The sequence below is a fragment of the Coregonus clupeaformis genome, chromosome 7 (genome assembly GCF_020615455.1).
Source record: "Coregonus clupeaformis isolate EN_2021a chromosome 7, ASM2061545v1, whole genome shotgun sequence".
NCBI classification, from domain to species: Eukaryota; Metazoa; Chordata; class Actinopteri; order Salmoniformes; family Salmonidae; genus Coregonus; species Coregonus clupeaformis.
This window is the reverse complement of record NC_059198.1, coordinates 13,004,616-13,028,555: the sequence shown is the minus strand read 5'-3', so window position 1 is coordinate 13,028,555 and position 23,940 is coordinate 13,004,616. Positions and strand designations below refer to the sequence as shown.

General features: G+C 40.1%; 2 protein-coding genes across 2 annotated transcripts; one reads left to right on the top strand and one right to left on the bottom strand.

The window, feature by feature from the left end:
- Window positions 1-1,780: 1,780 nt before the first annotated feature.
- Window positions 1,781-18,795, top strand: nsmaf (neutral sphingomyelinase (N-SMase) activation associated factor). Its single transcript, XM_041880263.1, has 31 exons — window positions 1,781-1,894; window positions 2,743-2,829; window positions 2,945-3,023; window positions 3,275-3,339; window positions 3,437-3,473; window positions 3,603-3,653; window positions 3,795-3,866; window positions 3,977-4,024; window positions 4,249-4,301; window positions 4,478-4,607; window positions 4,807-4,878; window positions 5,134-5,242; window positions 5,492-5,668; window positions 5,973-6,052; window positions 7,274-7,364; window positions 7,548-7,611; window positions 11,249-11,300; window positions 11,422-11,542; window positions 11,648-11,779; window positions 11,895-11,937; window positions 12,064-12,230; window positions 12,479-12,590; window positions 12,714-12,772; window positions 12,931-12,998; window positions 13,160-13,227; window positions 14,826-14,949; window positions 15,116-15,199; window positions 15,371-15,521; window positions 15,813-15,915; window positions 16,230-16,339; window positions 16,520-18,795. The coding sequence occupies exons 1-31, from the start codon at window positions 1,857-1,859 to the stop codon at window positions 16,612-16,614; spliced, it is 2,742 nt and encodes a 913-aa protein (XP_041736197.1). The 5' UTR covers window positions 1,781-1,856; the 3' UTR covers window positions 16,615-18,795.
- A 74-nt stretch (window positions 18,796-18,869) lies between these two features.
- Window positions 18,870-23,311, bottom strand: LOC121569370 (syndecan binding protein (syntenin)). Its single transcript, XM_041880264.2, has 9 exons — window positions 23,079-23,311; window positions 22,146-22,204; window positions 21,956-22,052; window positions 21,634-21,743; window positions 21,195-21,356; window positions 20,835-21,010; window positions 20,477-20,648; window positions 20,163-20,254; window positions 18,870-19,830 (listed from the first exon to the last, which is right to left on the bottom strand). The coding sequence occupies exons 1-9, from the start codon at window positions 23,158-23,160 to the stop codon at window positions 19,776-19,778; spliced, it is 1,005 nt and encodes a 334-aa protein (XP_041736198.1). The 5' UTR covers window positions 23,161-23,311; the 3' UTR covers window positions 18,870-19,775.
- Between the last annotated feature and the right edge of the window lie 629 nt (window positions 23,312-23,940).

Here is a 23,940-nt window from a genome sequence, read left to right as displayed (position 1 = left end):
AATATACACTGAAAGTCTATATAAAAAGTAACAAATAATAATCACTTTTATGTTTGTATTATTTTAGAAATGCACTAAAGTCTTTGTGCTCTAGACAGGCGGGGGCTCATTCAGACTCACCATCATAGGCTCGGTACAGTATGCACTTTACACCAGCTCTGACACTTGTTTTTTTTAGCCGCTGGTTTACACACGCCATATCATTGGTGGCCTCTGGTACAATTCCTGTGATATAATAATGATGAACAATACATTGTCAAAGTCAATACAAACTGCAAGTTCTGCATCAGTGTAACAAATAATGTCTGACCTGTGTCTAGGTCAGTGCCAGGTCTGCAGTGCGCTGAGTGCATGAAGGGCAATGGCACTGTCTTAAAGCCCATGGTAACATAGTGAGAGCACTTTGAAAAATAAGTGCTACTATGTGATTACATAGTGCTTTCCCAGCAGAGCAGGAACATGACATGTGATTGAGTACCACAGGAACCTCTGCAGAGTCTAGTGTAACCTGTTCATAGAGACATAACAATTAGTGCTGTACTTACAAAACATTTTCTCTGCCTTTCATTATAAACTACTGTACACAATTTTCAAAACCCAATTTCTTTTTTAATTAAGAAAAATTGGCTGTTCTGAAACCTTTGACAAGTAGTGCCAACACTTATCGAAAATTTGAACATTTTGAGTTATCACAGAATCTTTCCCAGTCTTTATTGCCGTCAACAACCCACATCGGTTTGTTAGAATTTCGTTGTGTATTAAGTTTAATGATACAAATTCAGAGCTCAGACTGAGAAACAAACTGATCCACAGTGGAACATTGTGGAATCATTCTTATTAAATCTGCAACACAGCAAAACACAACAAAAAGAAAACTTATCTATCTTAACCTATCTTATCATAATGTTAGAGAACTGTTTATCTGAGAAACCTGCAGCGATGAGCCTCCTCATTTTTCTTCATGGACCTGTAACATCGCCCTCTCACTGTCACCTCACCGTTAACTACACTTGAGACTGTTTCAATACAGTGATTGGGAGAAAGGGCGAAGCATTAGCCAATATTACATTACTGACTCTTATCTTACGGTGTCTACACAAACAGCAGTAATATTAAAAAGAGGCTGCAAAACAGAAACTTCGTCAGCTCATAACCTTCGCTAGCATAGGGCTAATTTAAGCTAAATAAAGAGAAACACGTACCTTCATAATCAAACAGGTGAACCTTCAACGAAGAACTTGTAGCCTTTATCAAGCTTCGATCTTGAAGTAAGGGACCACTTGTCAGCAAGTCGTTCTACGTCGTAGTGGGTGGCAGATGTGAAAGGGACTGGGTGAACTCCATAATGATGTGCTACTAGCTAAGCGTTCCTAAGCGACACCGGATGTAAACATAACCTGCATCGCGGCAGAACGGAAGTTGTCTGACGTCACGTGAAAAGGGCCTATTGCATTTCAAAAACACCGTTTTCCCCTTTCGGACAAATTCCACTTAACCCGCGCCTTGTATCGCATTGAAAGCTTGCTTTCGTCACTTCTGTCGCAGTGAGTTTCCGTGTTTATGCCGCGTTCAAAACAACTGGGAACTCGGAAAAATACAAGGTCAAATCATGACGTCAGTGATCTTCAGGTCGGAATGTCGGAGCTCTAGAAAGAGGCCCGAGTTTCCAAGTTGGAATTCCGAGTTGGATGACCGTTGAAATCGATTTTTCCCAGTCGGAGCTCGTTTTTGTTTTCGAGATCCCAGTTGTTTTGAACCCACTGATGTCGGAAGTCAGACATATCCGAGTTCCCAGTGGTTTGAACGCAGCATTAGCTACAACAACATCTCACATATGCAGTGGTTGGTGTGCAGTGATGGCTTTTATAAAGAGGAAAGAACGATCGAAAGAAAGGTTCGTAGTTGGAAAACATTATAGGCTTCCTATGGGGTTGTGTGGGAAGTGATTTTTGCAATCTAATGTTGTCCTCGTCCACTTGGAAATTGCCAGGGCGCGTGCTGTCTACTCTGACCGAGCACAGAGGTCTGACTTCGGGCAAGGAAATGCAATTGAGATCCTGGGATTTCCGTGTTAGTAGGCCAGTCTGTCTTATGACTAGACGGTAGATGCTGTTTATTTTGACTGTCTGGTCGTGAAGAGAATTGATGCATTGTTACACGCCTACTAGAGTAGATGAGATGCTACAACGTATACATTTTTCCAGGACATTATAATTCAGTTTAAGGTACAGTCTGCGATAATTAGGCTACATTTGTTGCATTCATTGTTTATCTATTGATTCTTGAAGAATACAACTGATAAATGCTTCATGACCTTAGTACAACTATCCTCCATCGTCATAACCCCAAATAAGGTTGTGTATAGGCCTATTCCATTATATATATTTTTGCTATGAAATCTAACCTTTCAGATTCAAAATATGTTTAAAACTGTTATTTTGATCTCATGCACTGTCAGTCCTTGCATCTATAGCCCCATCTATGAATTTGAGAGTGGTTTACATTTCTCCAGCACCATCCCTTATAGCATGCCAGTGGCATTTCCCAAATGGCAAATCAATTGGAACTTAATGTTATTATGCTACTTAGTCATTAGATGACAAATGTAGTTGAGGTTATTCTAGGTCATTCTTTTGAAGTCATGACCTCAAACATTAGGTAGTTCTGTGTGAAAATTGAACAAAAATGTCTGAATTGAAGGCGCTCTTCACCGCCATTGTTTTTTCGGTGTCTTTCCCCTAGATTTTCTCTCCTGTTGCTGGACCTGGAAGAGTATTACTTTGAACAGCACACAGTGTACCATGTGACAACCAGTTCAGCCAAGAAAAGGTAATGTCTGAAATTGACTGACTGACTGACAGGTCCACCCAATTCTATCCCCTTTCTAAGTCATGGTGGATAGCAGCGCTGTAGTTGCAGCACTGACACTCTTTTCTCTTTGCAGAAAGATCAGAGGGTCACTCAAAGTATGCTCCAAATCCATCATATTTGAACCTGAGGACCATGTGGAGCCCATTTTAAAGGTGTGTTTTTGTGCTTTGTAGTCTACACACAGTAGTACAGCACCACTCACCAAGGAGGATTTACTCAAATGGAGCTCGGAGAACTGATCTAGGATCAGTTTGGCCTTTAAAATCATAATGAATGGATGGACAGGAGGACCTGATCCTAGATCAGACTGTTCCTTTATAAATAGGGCTCTGATTAACTTCTGTGTTATTTTTCACATTGTGTACATAGGTTTGTTATTCATACTGATTTTAACCTCTGCCAGATTCCTCTCAGAGATTGCAAAAAGATTGAAGCGGTTGAGGAAAAGGACCAGAATCCTTTCAATGAGTGAGTCTCATTTTTGCAATTGAACTGGGTTTATGCACAAATACATAAACCAATAAGATGAAAACTTAATTGATTTGAATGTTACATTTTTTTATAGGAGCAAACCAGCTGGCCTCACCATTTTATGCAAACAGGTGTGTTTAATTAAAGTGTTTACATTTTAATTAAGGAACATTTACCAACATTTTATCTTACAAAGTTGCTGACATTATTCTGTATAAATATGTTTAGTACAACTAATCTAATGCACATTTTAACTTCAGGTTTACCTTATCAAAGAGAACAATGTCGTTGCACCTTACAGAGTTGAAAGGGTGAGTACATTAAATGTCAATTAGATTTGTAATGCAGGTTGTCCATATGTCAGATTATAAACACAACATGATTTATAATCAGCAGCGGTAGGAACATTTATAATTTTGCACATTGTATGACTTTTCAAACCATTCTAATAGGGAGACAGTACCTTTCTCTTCCATCTGGAAGTTTCCAGTAAAACGGAGGATGTTGTCCAAACATTACTTCAGGTATGTAACAGTACCATAGCCGGATTATTAGAACTGTGAAAGTGCTTGCCTTCCATGTGGTAATGCAGCTTTTGTTTGTTCTCATTTATTGTTTTCATCAACTTCTCCAGCTGCATAGGGCATCTTGTCTGGACAAGCTTGGAGATCAGACTGCAATGGTAAGTCATATCTGTACAAAACTGCAACACTAGAAGTACCAAAACATTGTGAAAACAGATGGTTTTAACATGCAATTGAGAGAGAATATTGTTTGTCTACATACAGTTCATCAAACTGGATTGAACTGTTGAATAAGATGTTGTTTCAAACCCATTTAGCTTCCCTGTTTGCCACAGCATTGTTGTATACAGTACATGTAAGCAGTTGAATTTTGTGCTTCTAGATTGCTGCTAATTTACAATCCAGATTGGCAAGAACTTCATTTGACAAGAACAGGTATGTACTTAAATAATGTGAGAATAAGTTCTTAGTCACAACCTTGGTGTGATAATGAAATACTTCAATAATGCACTGATTGTCTAATTCCTCTCCAGCTAGCTACAATATATATCACAATGTATGGATTCTTAGATTCAAATGCATATAATACAATATTTTTGGGTTGTTCTTAGCTTTCAGAATGTTGCAGAAATACCACACATGGAATGCGAGGCGGAGATGGTCACTCCATTGGTTACAAACCCTGGTCACGTGTGTATAACTGACCAAAGCCTCTACTTCCAACCACTCAATGGCTATCCTGTGAGTTATCCATACATTTACATTTACATTTTAGTCATTTAGCAGACCCTCTTATCCAGAGCGACTTACAGTTAGTGAGTGCTATGCCAGTTTGCTATTATTAATTGCGATTACTCTAAAATGGAAAATACCACCCTTGTTGGGATTTTGTGAAGATACAATATGATGTCTGTCTCCTCTTCCACAATGTTCATTTCAGGAACAGGTAGTCCGAATTGAGCTCCATCGAGTTAAACAAATCTACAAGAGAAGGCATGGACTCAGGCCATTGGTGAGTGTGATGCTCAGGATTAATTTCTCATTCTGTTTATTATCTAGTGACCTGAAGAGTAGTGTTTGTATTCGTGCCAAGTCATTACTCTTAAATATTTGCATCATGTTGACCTAACTAGTCAGACTATGCCGCTTTTTCATACCCCAACCAAGTTCAGTTCCATAAATGTAGACCCCTGAGGATGCTCCCTCCCCGACTATAACGTGTTTTACTCTCCCTCCCAAACTAACTGACTCGCTCTGTCTTGATCAGGGGCTAGAGGTGTTCTGTACTGAAAACGACTTCTGCTCGGACATCTATCTGAAGTTTTACAAGACCACCGACAGAAATGACCTCTACTACTACATCGCCACGTTTCTGGGTCAGTAACACACAGCGAGTTACATAGCAAACATACAAACACATTTTGCAGGAGTACCTCACATCAGCTCTTTCTCTCTGGGTTGATCCTGGTGAGACCATACATTGAGAATGCGCACAGAGTAGTGCACATCCCCCTATGGGCCCTGGTCAAAAGCACTGCACTTAGGGAATAAGGTGCAATTTGGGATGCATCTGTAATGATATATAACTATACCAGATTCCTGATTGGTCTCTCTCCCTCTCACAGAGAACCACATGGTGGAACACACAGCGGAGAGTTACATGCTGCAGTGGCAGCGGGGTCACCTCAGTAACTACCAGTACCTGCTGCACCTCAACAACCTGGCTGACCGCAGCAGCAACGATCTGTCTCAGTACCCCGTCTTCCCCTGGATCATCGCTGACTACAGCAGCACAGAGCTGGGTGAGTGGGGCGCAAGGTCTAGTTTTGGGTAACACCTTTTGACAGACAGAAACTTGACGGACTGTGGTACATTGGGGTCATGACTCATGTAGCACTGGAGCTTCGGGCTCAATTATTTTGAGCCAGTGTTGAATATTAGCATATTTGGATGTTGTCCATCTTTCCTATTCATTTGGAATTGCTCTATACCTGTGTAGTAACGGTAGTAACACTGTAATTATTATAGTAACACCATTGTATTAGCATGTGGTTCCATAGTTATTAGGTAATTGTTTTGTAATGGATCCTTTTGATTCTGTCTCAGATATGATGAACCCTGCAACTTTCCGTGACCTGAGCAAGCCTGTGGGAGCGCTGAATAAAGAGAGACTAGAGAGATTGTTGGTGAGACTACCTTTTATCCCATGCTCAATGACCCCTGCATTATTTCTCCCTTTGTGTCAGGACTGATGTGCCACAGTTTAGAAAATAATATTACATCATTTATATTTGTAAAACCTAGGGATGTTAATCAGTTAGCCCCCGAAAAGACATTTGACCGGTCATGCTTATCGGTCTATAGGTTAATTAGCATACTTTTGTGGAATTAAATTTGCGCGTGTGTATTTTCGTTAGTCATTATGTATCTTATTTATCACAGGCGCACAGCATACAAAGCCTAGCTTGAGGAGCGGAATAGCCTATCACCTGTCAGACAGCGCCAGAGTAGCTCCTCAAAAAGCCTGTAGGCTACTGGAGTGAAACCTGCTTTTGCAAGCCCAGTCATTGCGCAACAAATAACAATTCTAAATGCAATCGCATGTTAAACTATTTTGATGGCCACGATTTAAAAAGAGCTAATTAAAGCGCGCCTCCCATTCGCCATTTGACTGCATAGGCTGTAGTCAACGGTAGGCAGGCTATCAGCGCGTCACCTACAACTTTACAATGTGAGGCAGTATAATTGTTTGAAACCTGAACATTTTACTTTACTTCGAATGAGGCATGTCTTACCTTGCTTCAAAGTAGCCTTGCAAAAATCCATCCATAGAAACGTGGAGGCAATTATTTTATAAAGCCTTCATGACTTCAGACTATTGGTTTTCATATCAACTTTCTTTCGTTATCCAGAAGCCGAAGGCACAATCCTAGTCATATTAGCAACCCCCATCCTAGTTGTTGCTAGTAGATTCAACCTCTTTCTGTGTTTCTAATGGATATTTTCATCTCTGTCACATATGGAACCACTCGCATTAGGTGTGCAGTTTAGAAAAATTTTTCCCCCCAAATTGCATTTTGGCAAATTATTGAAAATGACGTTTAATTAGCTGTTTTATTACAGCAGTTGCATGTTCAATAATAGGTTATAGCCTTTTGACTGTAAGACGTAAGGCTTGCTATTGTTGCATGTTTTCATTAAGCTCGTAATGAAAAATGTCAGTTTCTTGTATGCATGCATAGTATTTTCTGTTGGTCACATAATTTTACTGTTTGGAAAAAATGTAACCGTTTGTTGACCGGTTAATAAAGTTTGGTTAGTCGGCAGCAAAATGTACTGAAATTTGCATCCCTAGAAAAACCACAATAAAATGTTCTAACTAGGGTGGATCTCTCTCTTCCTTACAGTCCCGGTACAGAGACATGCCTGATCCTCGTTTCATGTACGGCAGTCATTACTCCTCTCCAGGCTATGTGCTTTTCTACTTAGTCAGAGTTGGTATGTCGACGCCTTCTGATATTGTTTGACATATAGTACGAGATTTTGACTGTGTGGTTATTGCAAAAGTAAGCCTTTTACATTATTTCATGTGTTGTCTGAGAAGGCTTACATGACATTACTGAGAAGGCTTACATGACATATATATATATATATTTTTTTTTACCATCTTCTCCCTTGTAGCCCCAGAACACATGCTGTGTCTTCAAAATGGCCGCTATGACAATGCAGACCGCATGTTCAATAGGTTAGTTGTTTTTGTTGCTTGTTTAAGCTATAAATGTTTTTTGCATTGGATGCGTCTCAGTCCACCACATCCGCTGATGTCGCACTTCCGCATCTGCGGTGAAAGGTGACCGAGCTAGAGCGGTGTTTGTCAGACCATGAGACATTCCGAAAATCGGTCTTCTCACAAAATTGTCAGTTTGGCCTACTCTATTGAAAGATGAGACTCACGAACACGATGGTGTTCTCTGTTTTGCTCTACGAAAACGTCTTGGGACTTGTCTGAAGTAGGTACAGCCAATCTGCCAACTGTCTGTAGCATCCGAACTGTTTGGGCTACACATAAATATGACCCCTCTGTGGAAAGGTGAGACTGTTTTGCTCCAGGATGCCCACAGGCCTCACAAGACTCGTCTGAAGGTCCCCTGGTACCGGTTGAAAACATTTATGGAAGTATACAGTGCATTCGGAAAGTATTCAGACCCCTTCCCCTTTTCCACATTTTGTTACATTACAGCCTTATTCTGAAATTGATTAAAGAAATGTTTCCCTCATCAATCTACACACAATACCCCATAATGACAAAGCGAAAAACAGGTTTTTAGAAATTTTTGCAAATGTATTAAAAATAATAAACAGATGCCTTATTTACATAAGTATTCAGAGCCTTTTCTATGAGATTCGAAATTAAGCTCAGGTGCATCCTGTTTCCATTCATCATCCTTAAGATGGTTCTACAACTTGGAGTCTACCTGTGGTAAATTAAATTGGTTGGATATGGTTTGGAAAGGCACTCAACTGTCTATATAAGGTCCCACAGTTGACAGTGCATGTCAGAGCAAAAACCAAGTCATGAGATTGAAAAAAATTGTCCATAGAGCTCCAAGACAGGATTGTGTCGAGGCACAGATCTGGGGAAGGGTACCAAAAAATGTCAGCAGCATTGAAGGTCCCCAAGAACAGAGTTGTATCGATCATTTTTAAATGGAAGAAGTTTGGAACCACCAAGACTCTTCCTAGAGCTGGCCTCCTGGCCAAACGGAGCTATCGGGAGAAGGGCCTTGGTCAAGGAGGTGACAAAGAACCCGGTGGTCACTCTGACAGAGCTCCAGAGTTCCTCTGTGGAGATGAGAGAACCTTCCAGAAGGACAACCATCTCTGCAGTACTCCACCAATCAGGCATTTATGGTAGAGTGGCCTGACGGAAGCCACTCCTCAGTAAAAGGCACATGACAGCCCGCTTGGAGTTTGCCAAAAGGCACCTAAAGGACTCTCAGTCCATGAGAAACAAGATTCTCTGGTCTGATGAAACCAAGATTCTTTGGCCTGAATGCCAAGCGTCACATATGGAGGAAACCTGGCACCATCCGTACGGTGAAGCATGGTGGTGGCAGCATCATGCTGTGGGGATGTTTTTCAGCGGCAGGGACTGAGAGACTAGTCAGGATTGAGAGAAAGATGAACGGAGCAAAGTACAGAGAGATCTTTGATGAAAACCTGCTCCAGAGCGCTCAGGACCTCAGACTAGGGTGAAGGTTCACCTTCCAACAGGACAACGACCCTAAGAACACAGCCAAGACAACGCAGGAGTTGCTTCTGGACAAGTCTCAATGTCCTTGAGTGGCCCAGCCAGAGCCCAGACTTGAACCCGATCGGACATCTGTGGAGAGACCTGAAAATAACGACGCTCCCCATCCAACCTGACAGAGCTTGAGAGGATTTGCAGAGAAGAATGGGAGAAACTCTCCAAATACAGGTGTGCCAAGCTTGTAGCGTCATACCCAAGAAGACTTGAGGCTGTAATCGCTGCCAAAGGTGCTTCAACAAAGTACTGAGTAAAGGGTCTGAATACGCATGCAAATGTTATATATCAGTTTTCTATTTCTAATACATTTGCAAATAAATCTAAAAACCTGTTTTTGCTTTGTCATTAATGTGTGTAGCTTGATGAGGGAAAAAAACAATTTAGAATAAGGCTGTAACGTAACAAGATGTGGAAAAGGTCAAGAGGTCTGAATACTTTCTGAATGCACTGTATATGGAGACTGTTTAGTGCCAAAAATAAGGGGTTAAATACATGTTACAATTGTTTTTTCTTATATCTCTCAGATATAGGACAGACACTTCAGAACAAACTTCCTTTAGATTTGTTTTGGGGGATTATCTGTTCCATGTAGTCAAGCTGTTATTCAATGTGTTTGTATGGGCTAATACACTATATATACAAAAATCTTAACGCTACAGCATACAGTGACATTCTAGAAAATTCTGAGCTTCCAACTTTGTAGCAACAGTTTGGGGAAGGCCCTTTCCTGTTTCAGCATGACAATGCCCCCGTACACAAAGCAAGGTCCATACAGAAATGGTTTGTCGATCGGTGTGGAAGAACTTGACTGGCCTGCACAGAGCCCTGACCTCAACCCCTTCGAACTCCTTTGGGATGAATTGGAACGCTGACTGCGAGCCAGGCCTAATTGCCCAACATCAGTACCTGACCTCACTAATGCTCCCCGCAGCAATGTTCCAAAATCTAGTGGAAAGCCTTCCCAGAAGAGTGGAGGCTGTTATAGCAGCAAAGGGGGGACCAACTCCATATTAATGCCCATGATTTTGGAATGAGATGTTCGTGTAGCAGTAAGGCCAAATACATATATTTTTTTTTTAACATTTTTTTTTTTATACTTCAAGGGGTCTGAAAACGTAAAATCAAATAGCAAAATGATCCTTGGTATGACCTTAAAACAATTCCATATAGCTTAGTAGTACCCTCCCACAGCTTAGACAGTGCTTAGACTCTTATGGATTTGACAAAGATTCAAATTCAAATTCAAATCCCCATTCCAGACTCAAAGCAATAACTATTAGTAAAATGTACTAATTAGTTTGTAAAACATACTAACACAGGGGGGTAAAGGTCCTAGACTATTTATCAACCTTGGTATTACATGTGGATTCGATGGTAGTGGCACGTTGTAGTTAATGTAACAGTGTCAGATTTTTGTTCGAGTTAGTAACATGGTAATTCAGAGCTGACTTTCAAACATGTAAATTCAAAACGTTAGCTACATTGTGGAACAAGAAAAGGTGTAATGACATCAGTAATTACACTTGTGGAATAACCTTCAAGTAGATGTGTAATTACACATTTCTTGTTCCAATTGTGTAACTACTATGTTGTTACTGTGTAGTTACATAGTAATAGGGGTAACTTAAAGATGCACTATGCAGAAATCGCTCCGCCATTTCCTGGTTGCCAAAATTCTAATAGTTCGCTTATTTTCAGTTTATGTGACAAAACAAGCAAGTATAGTGTGGAGAATCATTGTACAATCTAAACCACTGTGAAATATATTTTCCATAACCAAAAATATTGTATTTTCAGCTGTTTGAAGCTGGTGTACAAAACCGAACGTAAAAGACGCAAAAAAGAAACTTAAGAATGTGAAGCATAGAAATAGCTCATATAGAACTGATCTACCACTTCTTAGACTTTCTTTCAATGAGAATGACAGATCTATAACAAACTTTTCTAATTTAATTTGGTTGGGGTCTCACAAAAAGTTACATATTGCAGCTTTAATGTAAAGTGTTAGCCAATTATGTTTACAATCTTTGTCTGAATCACCCATGCCAACATGGATTTATTAATGTGTTTGCAGCATTGGAGAAACATGGAAAAATTGCTTAGAGGGTGCAACTGACTTCAAAGAGGTAAAAAGTACCTTGAATGAAAAATATTTTATAATGATCAGAATTGTATAATACCAAATGTCCCTTTGCACATTATTTCTGTGTCTCATGTGGACGTTTCCTTGTCAACCATCTGTTTCAGTTGATCCCAGACTTCTATGGGAATGACGCCAGCTTTCTGCTAAACTGCCTGAGTCTGGATTTGGGGAAGAGGCAAGGTGGAAGCTCGGTTCAAGATGTAGTTCTTCCGCCATGGGCTGCAGGTAACAACTACAACATGGAAACAATTTGTTTGTGTGTTATATTTTGGTGATATTATTTTGGTTGTGTGTGTTTGTGTTCATTATTTTCCTGTATGTATGATGTAGACGCCAGTGATTTTCTTCAGAAGAACCAGAAAGCGCTGGAGAGTCAGTACGTGTCAGAACACCTGCACGAGTGGATCGACCTAGTGTTTGGCTTCAAGCAAAAAGGAAGTGATGCCGTGGCAGCCCACAATGGTACGAGACACCTAGATTGCATCAGAGACTGAGTATCCATTTGCCTGATGATGAAACGTTTTTAATGAATACCGATGTGATGTAATGATGTTGATTCTCCTGGTTTTATTGGCAGTGTTCCATCCATTGACATATGAGGGAGGCATCGACTGTGATAGGTAATGAAACCATTCAGTGTTAACCATTCAGTGTTATCCACCTCTCCATATTTCGTACATATCCAGTAAACTGATTAAATGATTTATGAAATACTGTCTCCTTCTCTGTTCTCTCCCTCTGAACAGTATAGAGGACCCCAATGAGAAGATTGCCATGTTGATTCAGATCCTGGAGTTTGGGCAAACCCCGACGCAACTGTTCACCACCCCACACCCACAGAGGATAACACCCAGATTCCAGAGCATATCGAGGACACCCAGTGTAAACACACCCCTCAACGAGCTCTCTCCAGGTAACACCCTCACTGACAGACAAACACAGGGAACGAAGGAACTCTCTCCAGGTAACACCCTCACTGACAGACAAACACAGGGAACGAAGGAACTCACTTGCACTCACAGACAGACACAGTTAATCTAATGCTGACATTGCAAAACTTTTCCAGTCAGACTCAACATTTTTGCTTTTGCGATATAATCACAAATGCCAGTTGTTGAAGTTTGGAGGTGTAGTGTTAATTTACCCATTGTTCTTTTTTAGCTTCCACCAGTGAGGACTCCTCCTTTGAAGACCTAACCGAAGAGAGTAGGAGACTGGCTTGGAACAACATAGCTAAACTCAAGTTGATGTCCAGCCACAAAATCCATAAAGAGTGAGTGAGAATTTAAACTATGTAATTTTTCTGTCCACCCCTAAAATGTATCCACCCTGTTATTGGACTGTGACTTTTCAACTTGATCATCTCTGACTGAATACACTCTCTGTAAAAACACAGGGCTGTGACAGGCATCGCAGTGACTCGGACTGCATCATCTGTCTTCACAACATCACAAGGTCTGGAAATCAGCTTGTAAAGTAAACTTTGGTTATGTTTTAGAATATGATGAATTAAAATATTGCTGAGCCTTTCCATGTGAACGTTAATGTGCAATTAATATGAGTATAATTTGCTATTGAAGTCTGATAAGGACTAAAAGTACTCTCCTCCACAGACTCAACACTGAAGATGTTCTCCAGAGAGTCTAATGGATTGCAGAGAAGCATGTCCTTCTCCAACATGGTACTGAGCAGAATGTGGTCCCCTCTCGCCCCCTTTATTGTGAAACCATTTCCATTATTATGAGATGAAAGTATTACATTTTAGTCATTTAGCAGATGCTCTTATCCAGAGCGACTTACAGTTAGTGAGTGCATACATTTTTCATACCTTTTTTCCTGCAGGCATTATCATCGTGCTTGATGCTACCAGAGGATAAGGCCGTAGTCTGCTCCTCGTGGGACAATAATGTGTGAGCGTTTTCAGTTCATCACTTGACCATTATCTCACCATTATTCATCACAACATGACCTATTCCAGTCATCACAACAATACCTATTCCACACTTTTTTTTTTTTTTTTTTTTACAGTGTTTAAAATCTGAACACTTTTCTGTAACCCTTTTAAATACGTCAAGTCATTTAGAATTTCAATGAAAATGCGTCACAGTGTTTCGATTGTAAACACCAGAATATGTTTATTCGCTGTAACACTTTCTAAACACATGAACACATTTATTCAGTACAAGGAGTTAAGGTTTAAACACTGGGGGTATTGTTTTAACACTGTAGGGTGTAAAGCTGTATTTAAATATTTCCCAGCATGCCTTTCGCGTGAATGTAAGAGATACCCACCCATGACTGTGTTTGTTAGTGACAGTGACCTATTTGTTCCATTCAATAACTTAAGCTGTCACAAAGTGACTGCTTAAGTGAATGTGTTTCAATTAAAAGTACACTGTTTATAACCACATATGATACGTTTCATAAGGCCTTTAGGTATGGCCTAGTTATCTTCGGCATTGTGGTCTGAAAATCCTGGCCAATGGGCCACATCAGACCTGCAAGTCATAATACACTGATTTGTGAAGTGATTAGCAATTCCTATCGGAATCCAGCCATAGGGAAGATATCCAATAATTTGAATATTTTATCACCCACAACCTGCACTCAGAATAACTTATATGGTTAGACTACATAAACCATCTAAACTGGAACAACCATCTCAGTAACGGGTGCAATAAATCCAACTACTAACAGATTGGATTAGTTTAGAAAAACGTAAGTTATTTATCTTTGTATAGTATAAGATCAATGAGGAAACATAGATGTTAAAACAAACTATTAAAAAAAACAAAGCATGCTGGGAAATCTGATAGAGGCCCTTCCCACGTCTTTTTGACTCTGCGTTAACAGAAATGAACTATTACATTTACATTTTTAGTCATTTAGCAGACGCTCTTATCCAGAGCGACTTACAGTTAGTGAGTGCATACATTTTTCAAACTATCTCACAGTCGAGTGACAACAACACTACGCGATTGAAAAGATTTATTGAATCAAATGTCCTGTTCAGTTGTGCTGAATTGTAGTAAAGGTGACAGACAATTTTCCAACACTGATCTGAATAAAAGGCATGGAAGTCACATTTCTAATGACAAAATGCACTCTAAACAGGAAGATGGGGAAGTAAACAATAGTGTTTAAAATCTGAACACTTAGGAGATATAGGTGTTCTCCTGGTTGGAAACTGACTGGAAAAAGCTGACTTTCATTGTTAATCTTGCATTCTAAACACCTGTCTTTTAAGATCAGAACACTTATTGGCAAATATAAATGCCTAATATTTAAGTTTTAAACACTGAAGTTTAGGTTATAAACGTGTCACGTTTCATGGTTTTACAGTGCAGTCCTCACAACATGACCTATTGCAGTCCTCACAACATGACCTATTGCAGTCATCACAACATTACCTATTCCAGTCATCACAACATTACCTATTCCAGTCATCATAACAGCTCTATTTCCATATCCATGACATTTCATCACATCCAGTGTTCTTCCTCCCCAGGTATTTCTACTCGATACCATTTGGCAGGCGTCAGGACACGTTGATGGGTCATGATGATGCAATCAGTAAGATGTGCTGGAGGGACAACCAGCTTTACACGGCATCCTGGGACTCTACAGTCAAGGTTAGGGACACCATCATAATCTTGATGATGATGATGAACACCATGGGTGTAAAATGACATGAGCCTTTTTTCAAATGATCTTTTAATGGCTTAATGTATTTCTAATTCGTCTGTTTGACAATATAATAGGCCTGTATGAATGCTAATATTTCTATTTCTATTGAAGGTTTGGCAATGTGACTCTGCCGATATCGCAAATAATAAGAGATGCCAATTCGAGTTGCTGGCTGAGTTTGAACACGAGGCGGGGGTAAGTGCCTGCCTATCATCTCACATGATACTAACCTGTCTTATTGCATGTCGGACTGAGAGTGAACATGACATCCTTACTTACCTCTCAGAAATTATTTTACTGTTTGCGATCTGTTTGAGTCTTTCTGTCCAACAGCCTAACCCTAACCTATGTTTTCTCCATTTCCAGGTGAACACTATTAACCTAAACCCAGCAGGTACTTTGCTGGTATCAGGGACTAAGGATGGAACCGCTACCATTTGGGATACCAGTAGTTCAGTACAACTCCATCAAGTCCACTGCCACTCGGGAAAGATCCACGATATGGCCTTTAGTCCTGGTACGTATGTAATACTAACTAGTACATCCCTCAGTCCCAGTATGGACTATACATGGGACTAAATACTTTTTTTTGACTGGTAGTATAATCCTTATCATTGATGCATCCACCCACAGTTTGGGAATAACTGTACTACAGTAATATGATTAAGGTCTGCTGGTCATTGTCAATGGGGTTTATAATTACATGGTCTGGGTCGGATTTCTCTGACTCACTGTTACTCTAAACCTTCACTACCTCTGTATAATAAACACTAAACATGACTGAGCCAACTTGTATTTATTTTCACAGACAGCAGACACATCTTGAGTGTAGGAGAGGACTCGTGTCTGAAGGTAATCGACGTCCAGACAGGCATGATGATCTCGTCTGTGCAAGCTGATGAGGAGCAGCGGTAAGACCACACCCACTCTGTCCCAGTTCCATTTCAGTCCATGGCAACTTCATTTAGTCCCTGCTCACAAAGATCTGGAAGGAACTTCCCGGGTGTAAGCAATATGGTGATGTCCTCTTGAATCCCTCTAATGAGCTGAGTGGAGCTTCTGCCATATTTCTTAAACCTATCCAGCCCTGGATTTGTGAACTGCGGCTAGGGGCCAAAATAGAACAGGTTACTATGTCTGTATCCTCATTTGTCTCTGGCTCATAATGTGCATCTACACAAATATAATGACCCCTGCCTGACTGTTGCCGTGTCCCTGGGAACAGATGTTTCTGCTGGGACGGGAACATGGTCCTGTCGGGGGGTCAGTCCGGACACCTACAGGTCCTGGACCTGCTGAGCAGCAAAGTGACCACCAGGATCCCTGGACATTCAGGTACACCAATAATCATCACTAAAATGTCAAAACACAAATGAAACAGCAAATGAAATGGCAATGAATGAATAGCAATACATTTCAATTAAATCTGGTATCATTCAAACGGTCCCTGTGGGCTTGTATACATGTGCAGAATCAATTATTGTTAATCTTTCATTTTTCTTCGGCCCTGACCAGGTGCAGTCACAGCGATGTGGATGAACGAGCAGTGTAGCACGGTGATCACAGGCGGCGAAGACAAGCAGATCATCTTCTGGAAACTTGACTGTTGACCACAGTGCTCGAAAGTCCCTCTGTATGTTTATGTACACAGGTGAAGTCCAAGAGGGACACTCACTCTGAGACATCTTTATACTGTCTGGCTCCAACCAAAGAGGCTATCACCGTCGGTCAAGGTAACTATTTAGGCTGGCTGGCCTGCTGGCTGGCTCACCCAAAGATGGCAACGCAAAATCATTGCACATATGACTTACAAATAAACTGGTCCAGTTAGCAGGGACAACAATCATACACCTGTCTGGAGTTCTCAAACAAAATATAATTATGAACAATATAACCATTCTCAATCATGTTAGCATAACATAACCATTCTCAATCATGTTAGCGTAACATATTAACCATTCTCAATCATGTTAGCGTAACATATTAACCATTCTCAATCATGTTAGCGTAACATACTGACAACCTCAATCATATTAGCGTAACATATTGGCCATCCTCAATCATATTAGCGTAACATATTGGCCATCCTCAATCATGTAAGCGTAACATATTGGCCATCCTCAATCATGTTAGCGTAACATATTGGCCATCCTCAATCATGTAAGCGTAACATATTGGCCATCCTCAATCATGTAAGCGTAACATATTGGCCATCCTCAATCATGTTAGCGTAACATATTGACCATCCTCAATCACGTTAGCGTAGCATATTGACCATCCTCAATCATGTTAGCATAACATAGCAATCGTTAATCATGTTAGCCAATATAAATATCAATTTCAACCCAGTGAGGGTGGTATGGCGATGATTAGATTCTGCACATGCCCTCTTGCAGCATTCCCATGCTAATTTTGCACTTCTATGCTTTTGCCAGACAGTGAGTCAACCCAGGTTTCTTTAGATTTTTTTTTTTTTTTTTACATTATCTTACTGTAGAGCATATGTTGCTTTTCTGTCTGTATTGTTTAAGCGTTCATTCAGTTATCATAGTGCCTTAGTGACTGACCATTTAATCATGATGTAATTGACCGCATAGTGGTCGGAATAAACCTCTGGCACAAAACAAACTGTATAGCCAGCAGTGTTTCAGAAATACCTGCAGTAGAGATTATCATGACATTAAATAAATGTACAATGAAACACACTTTGAGTACTTGGAAAAGCTCTATATAAATCCACTCCATTAATAGTATTATTAAATACATACAGTAACACACACATGCTACATAAAAATATATTCATTAGATTTATTTTCCCCACAATTTTCATTTGAGAGCATTAATTGCTAATGCATGGGAAATGTCCAATAGTTATTGTAGATTAAAACATAGGTATATTAATATACCTAACTATTTAACTTACAGTGAGGCATAATTCAAAATAATGTTTATAAGCGCTTTGGCCCCACTATATTTGGGGAACTGCTTTACTGAGACTGAGTAGACTCAGGAACTCTCACCCATGCAAAGAGTGCATTTCTTTCAAGTTTGTCAACCTTATTATAGCAAGATAAATGTGAGTGTTACTGAAGCATCTTGCTATGGCATAGACTGCCAATGCACTGTGTAACTAACTATATACCACCCTGTACACCCATTTTAATAGAGATGACCCATCTTGTTTTATTACTTTTGATTTTATTTACATTATGTGGAGCTTAAACCTGTATTAACAAGGTAGTTACATAGGCAAGTACTGTAGAATGTAATTGCAGTATTGGAACATAGTTTTAAGTACTATGATACGTTTGCCATTTGTGTAAAATTTACTCATTTAGACTTTTTTTATATGCATCGGATTTGTGAGGGGGAAACCTCAAATGAGATGTGGTTTAACCTCCCCTTGTCCTAGAAATATTGCTTTAAATTGCACAGTTGTCTCCACTGTGATCGGTTTATTTACGAGTCCTTGTAATCCTTAAACAGGTGTAACAGTTGTAAGTAATATGTAACAAAATGTACTCATACTCTACTACCACTACTAGCACTGTAAGTAAAAGCTGCCAGCAGCATTTGGTCTAATGGGAAGTAGCTAAAAATGAAGCAGTGCTCTCCTAGTGACGTAAGTGAATGTATTTGAGTGAGGTTGCTGAGAAAAAATATGCTGTAAATCGGGATGTCTACTCTTTTTCATGCCTCGGGGCTAACAGTGTTACATTGATGCAGTATGTCCCAGCTTTTGTGTACTGTACAGATCCTGGTCAATAAAATATTGCACATCTGTGAATACATGTTTTTTCCTGGTGTCCTTTTGTGGTGTTGTTAGGTTTCACTGTAAACATAGCAGAAGACATGAAACAAAGAGGAAAGTTTGTATGGCTTTATTTAAGTAACACTGAGTAGCTGTCATAGTAAACTTGATTATGTATTATTTTGTTTGTGCGAAAATGACATGTTGATGACCATAGATCATGCAGGGCATTTTAACCAACCAATATATGCAGGAATGGATTGAGAAAAATTACATCATACAGTTGAGATTAAACTAAATTTAATTTATAGTATCTACATCTTATTGTGGGCTGGTTTAGAATATTATTACGTTAGGATACCCTCAGACACCAAAGCATTTTCACTTTGTCTCAGGTAAATAGTTTTTTCTTAAAGCTTACAACATGTACTAGAAGGCATACATGTGAAACATTTCAAATGTGTACCATAGAAGATGGGGAAAAAAGACAATCCAAGTAACACAAAGTACAGAAGAAGACAGATTGTGTCACATGACTACAAAGTCATAAAAGAGGAAAGTAATCTCCACTGACAAAAAGGACGGAATTATATTTGTTAAATGATGAGCTCAATGCATCATTCAAACCAAAGACTGTGGCTACAATGGAGCTTCCATTAGGCAAGATGGGGTCTCTCGCTCAGGACCCTATAAAATCAAACCTGTTCATCCGAATTTGTGGGTTAATTCAAAACCATAATTCCTCTAGCGCTGCAGGAATAGACGTCTGAATTCATATGGACTGTTACTGTTTATATTACAGCTTGAAACAAACATACTGTACAGAGATGATTTTACACACAGAAACATGGTTATGGGTTTTGATTGAAGTAAGGGCATAAAGATGAATATGTGACTGGTCTGTTTCACGAACGCAGGATGCAGCGTTGAGACGTGGGGTTACTCAGCAGAATCATAATTTCTCATCAATTCATACGTTATTGGTACGCCTCTTCATTTCCTATCACATGACTGCTGGCCTCACACCTCCGGGATAGAGTGGTCCATTAGGCTCTTCACAATGCTGGAAGACATCCTATAGACAAGTAGAGAGAAATAGATGGACAGTATATCAATGATTGTTCCTCCCAGACTATCCTGTGGGCATGAGTGTCCTACTAGCCTCGAGAAGCCAATCTAGGTTTCTCCAGAACGAAAATGAGAAAACGGTGTCAAGATCTGGGATCGCGAGACTAGTGTCCTCCAAAGACAGCCTTATATTAGCATATTCCCATAGGCATTTTCACTCCTTATGTGGTGTCACAGTATTACTGTTGAAAACCAATCAATATTCTGTCAAATTTAGATTTCTGGGGCGGTTTTTGTGTCTGTTTCATCCCTGAACACCACTTGATACATCGTACTCACTTTTTTGTCATGTGCTCAAAGATGATGGCGGGTGTGACAGTGACAGTGATCACTCCACCAGCGGAGTTCAGGATGTCTGTAATCTGTGGATCCTGAACCCAGGAACAAAAACAGAGGGGAAAAGTAAGCAATTGTTGGCACAAAGAACAGAACAGCAAATTGACAAAAATACACATTTTCTGATGAATACACTGCAAAATTTTCAAATAAAAAAATGTCACCTACAATGTGAAAACATTGGTTGTTTTTAGTGCAGTAGACCTTGCTATTTGGCTTCCTACCACAGATGCAACCAATCAGGACAGCTTGTTTACCTTAAGTCCAATTACATTCTGCCCATTGACTTCACAAATGTGGTGATCAGTCAGGAGGCCGTTGCGGGCAGCAGAACTGTCCTTCACGATAAAAGTGATCTTCCCCTTCTTAAAGATGAAACCCAGTTGGCCGTTGATGTCTTTGTGCAGGGTGATGGTGCGCTCAAATGGTCTGTCAGAGGAAATGTACAGTTGCGCACACTATAATACACACCATAGTACTATAATGATATCTGTTGCAGCTAGAGTAATGTTTTGGCACACAGTGTCCTCATCCAGAAGCATGATGGACCAAGTCAATAATTCAGTGGTGTAACTGGATCCTCAGTTGAATTATGAATGGCTGGTGGGAGCTCACCTGTCCCGTACCACAAAGGCTATCCGCTCTGCGCTGGCGTTCTTCAGCACCTTGTGGGCCTTGTCCGTGCTCCACCCAGCGCAGTTCTCCCCGTTTATCTGCAGCACCTGATCTCCAAAGCGCATGCCACCCAATGCCGCGGCAGTGTTCGCCTGTACCAGCTGAACAAACACACCCTGCCAAGCAACACTGATTCTCAACAACAGAATTGTATCCAAGGGAGACATTTAGAGAACAAAAGTGGCGCTATAGTCAGGCTTGCTAAAGGGAAAACCTAAGGTAGCCTGCTATTTTGTTCATATTTCCAACTGGATCGTTTTATATTAATTGACATGTCATTGAATAGTGCCAGTGTCTTACATTGTCCACAGATTTGAGGCGCAGTCCGATCTTGCCGTCGCTGTCCTTGCAGAGGATGACCTCCCTGATGCCTTGCCTGATCTCAGCCCTGCGGATGCCACAGTCATTCCCTGTGATCGGAGCGCTCATGTAGCTCAGAGCGGAAGTCCTGGGAGCCACTGCCTGCAGAAACCACACAGAGCCAACATGTTACTCTCAAAGAGCCACAGAGGCGAGAACATTCATCAGTATCCCATGGACTAGATACAAATGTACGTCTACTATATGGTTAATTTTGTCAGTTTTAGATTCAACAGAGACATGATAGTAAAGTAATAGCAAACAGGGTTGGTGTCAATTATATTTTATTTTAGGGCTGTGGACTGAAAGTTCAACAAAATCCCCCCTGACAATAACTGCCACCATTTTATATCAAATTATAGACCCAGAGAGTGATTACCCCAGAGTAGTATTCTGCTGGTACCACGGACAGCGCTTGGCGAAGTGCATCCTCACTGAGGTTCAGCCCCATGAACTCTGAGAGCTCAGGGTACAGTTTGGGGTAGAGTCCTGCAAGACAACCAACAGATACAGTGAAATTAGAGAAACAAAGGCAAGCTACGATCAATCATTATTTTCCATTTGCTCTAAAAGTGGATACAATTCTACCATCATTTGTGAGACATGATATCAAAAGGTTAGTAGAATCAGAAAATGAAGACATGACAACATATCCAGACTGCATTATTGATAATGGAAGACTTTTGGGGGGAATTGGTTACCCGTTTCTTCCTCCACAGGATTTGGATTGGGGGCATCCTGTACAGCAGGTAGAGCAGGTGTCTTGGTTGGACTGGCGGAGTAAGTACTACTTCGAGCCTGGTAAAATAATGAGGCCAATTAGTTATACATGTATTCAATAACAATGCATTAGGTGTTTTTGAAGTGTTGAAACAAATGTAGGACTCTTACCTGTATAAATTGATCCACCTTCATGTCCTCCAATGACGGATACAGCGACATGGTGGTTTCTAAAGAGAAAAGTTACAAAAGATTGATTGCAAAGACTCTTATAGCTATTCTAATAGGTTTCCCTTATTCATCGGTGTAATTACAGGCTTTCAGCATCTGTGTAGGCCTAACTCTTAATGTCTAATACATCAACAACTACCTCATTTATGTCTGAAAAATTTTCATCAAAGGTCGTCTTGGTCTAGCTGGCAGTCCTACCAAATATTGGCTAAATTGGCCTATAGGATGCACGGATAGGCCTACACCCAATATTGTTATTTCATTATTCCAGGGCTGCACCAAATCGATTACCTGAAAACAAGCTCCTGTCTATTTGAAGTGGATGTTTATCAAACTGCACATAATGAGTTAGGCTCTCATTCACCGTAAGGGATTTATTCATGAGACATCGAAACATAAGCCTAGTATAAAAATCCATCGAAAACCGCATTATGACGCGAACCCCATTGAGATGCTTCAGCTATTTTTATACAAGGGAGCATTAGACGCAGTGAACCTAAACCAGAGGGACGATTCAATATGCCAACTCATCAGATATGACCTAAGAATATAATAGGCTACTCATATTTGATACCAATAAAAGCTTGAACTAAACCCTATAGCCAAAATGTAAGAGAAGGAAACGGGAGGCAGATATATAACGCAATAGTATGCTAACAATAGGCTACCACCCTAATATGCCCGACAAAAAATAACTCATGTCGGTTATTTAGCGTTTTTCTTTCTCTAAAGCATCAGTTTAAAGACTATATTGTACGCTTCATTGTGGCTATTTGCAATATCGATGGGGATGTGTGTGGCTTAATTGAGAAATTGCCTACATTGTTATGTTTGAGAAAATTAAAAAGATATGAGGAAAACACCAAAACTCACCTGGCAAGCGCGAGGAAGTCCGAGAGAATAGCCTACTTAAATGTGTTTTTATAATGCGATATATTGACTGTCCGTTATACATGCACGGTCACAAATTGTCTTCTATACTGTGCTGTTTGTTCCATTGAGTTGTAGTGTAACCGTTTCTGATATCCGGACGTTTGTCGTTGTGACAGCTAGGCGGCTATGCGAATCTTGCGCGACCTTGTCCAGCTCGTTCATTATAGGACAAGGCAACGTAACAGTCAGATCAGGTACCTAGAACGGCCGCTGTAAAGCCTAAAAGCACAAAAACAATACAACCATAAGGCTTTTTACTGTGTTAGATAACTACATAAGTAAACATAGTGGAAAATAAGAACATATATTTTCATTAAATTAATATATCTGAGAGGTTTTAGTAAAACATTTATTTTTCAGTATTTTATTAGTTTTCTGTCCTTCATCTAACTGCTTTGTCCTTCATCTAACTGCTAATTGATTGGATTGGCTTATAACAATACTGAACAATTATGTGTAGTAGCCTAGCAGAGATTAATCTTTAGTCAACTGAGAAAGCAGTTTGTGTCATAGAAATAGCCTATTAGCCTAATCTCTATGGTTTGTGTTTTGGAGAAAGAAATTGAAGAGAACCCATTATTTTATAGATTTATTTCTGAGAATATTTGGTGTAGGGGCATACATGTGAGGATGAAATGCTAGTTTACAGAGGGAGTAGACCAGCACTGACAGGACAGGACCAGAACTCTGGAGTATCATAATATCATCATTCTGGTTCTGGAGCGTCATAATGCCATTGTCATGACAACATACCCAACAATCTAGATGTTGCAAAAATGAATTTCACTTCTGAGTGACTTTT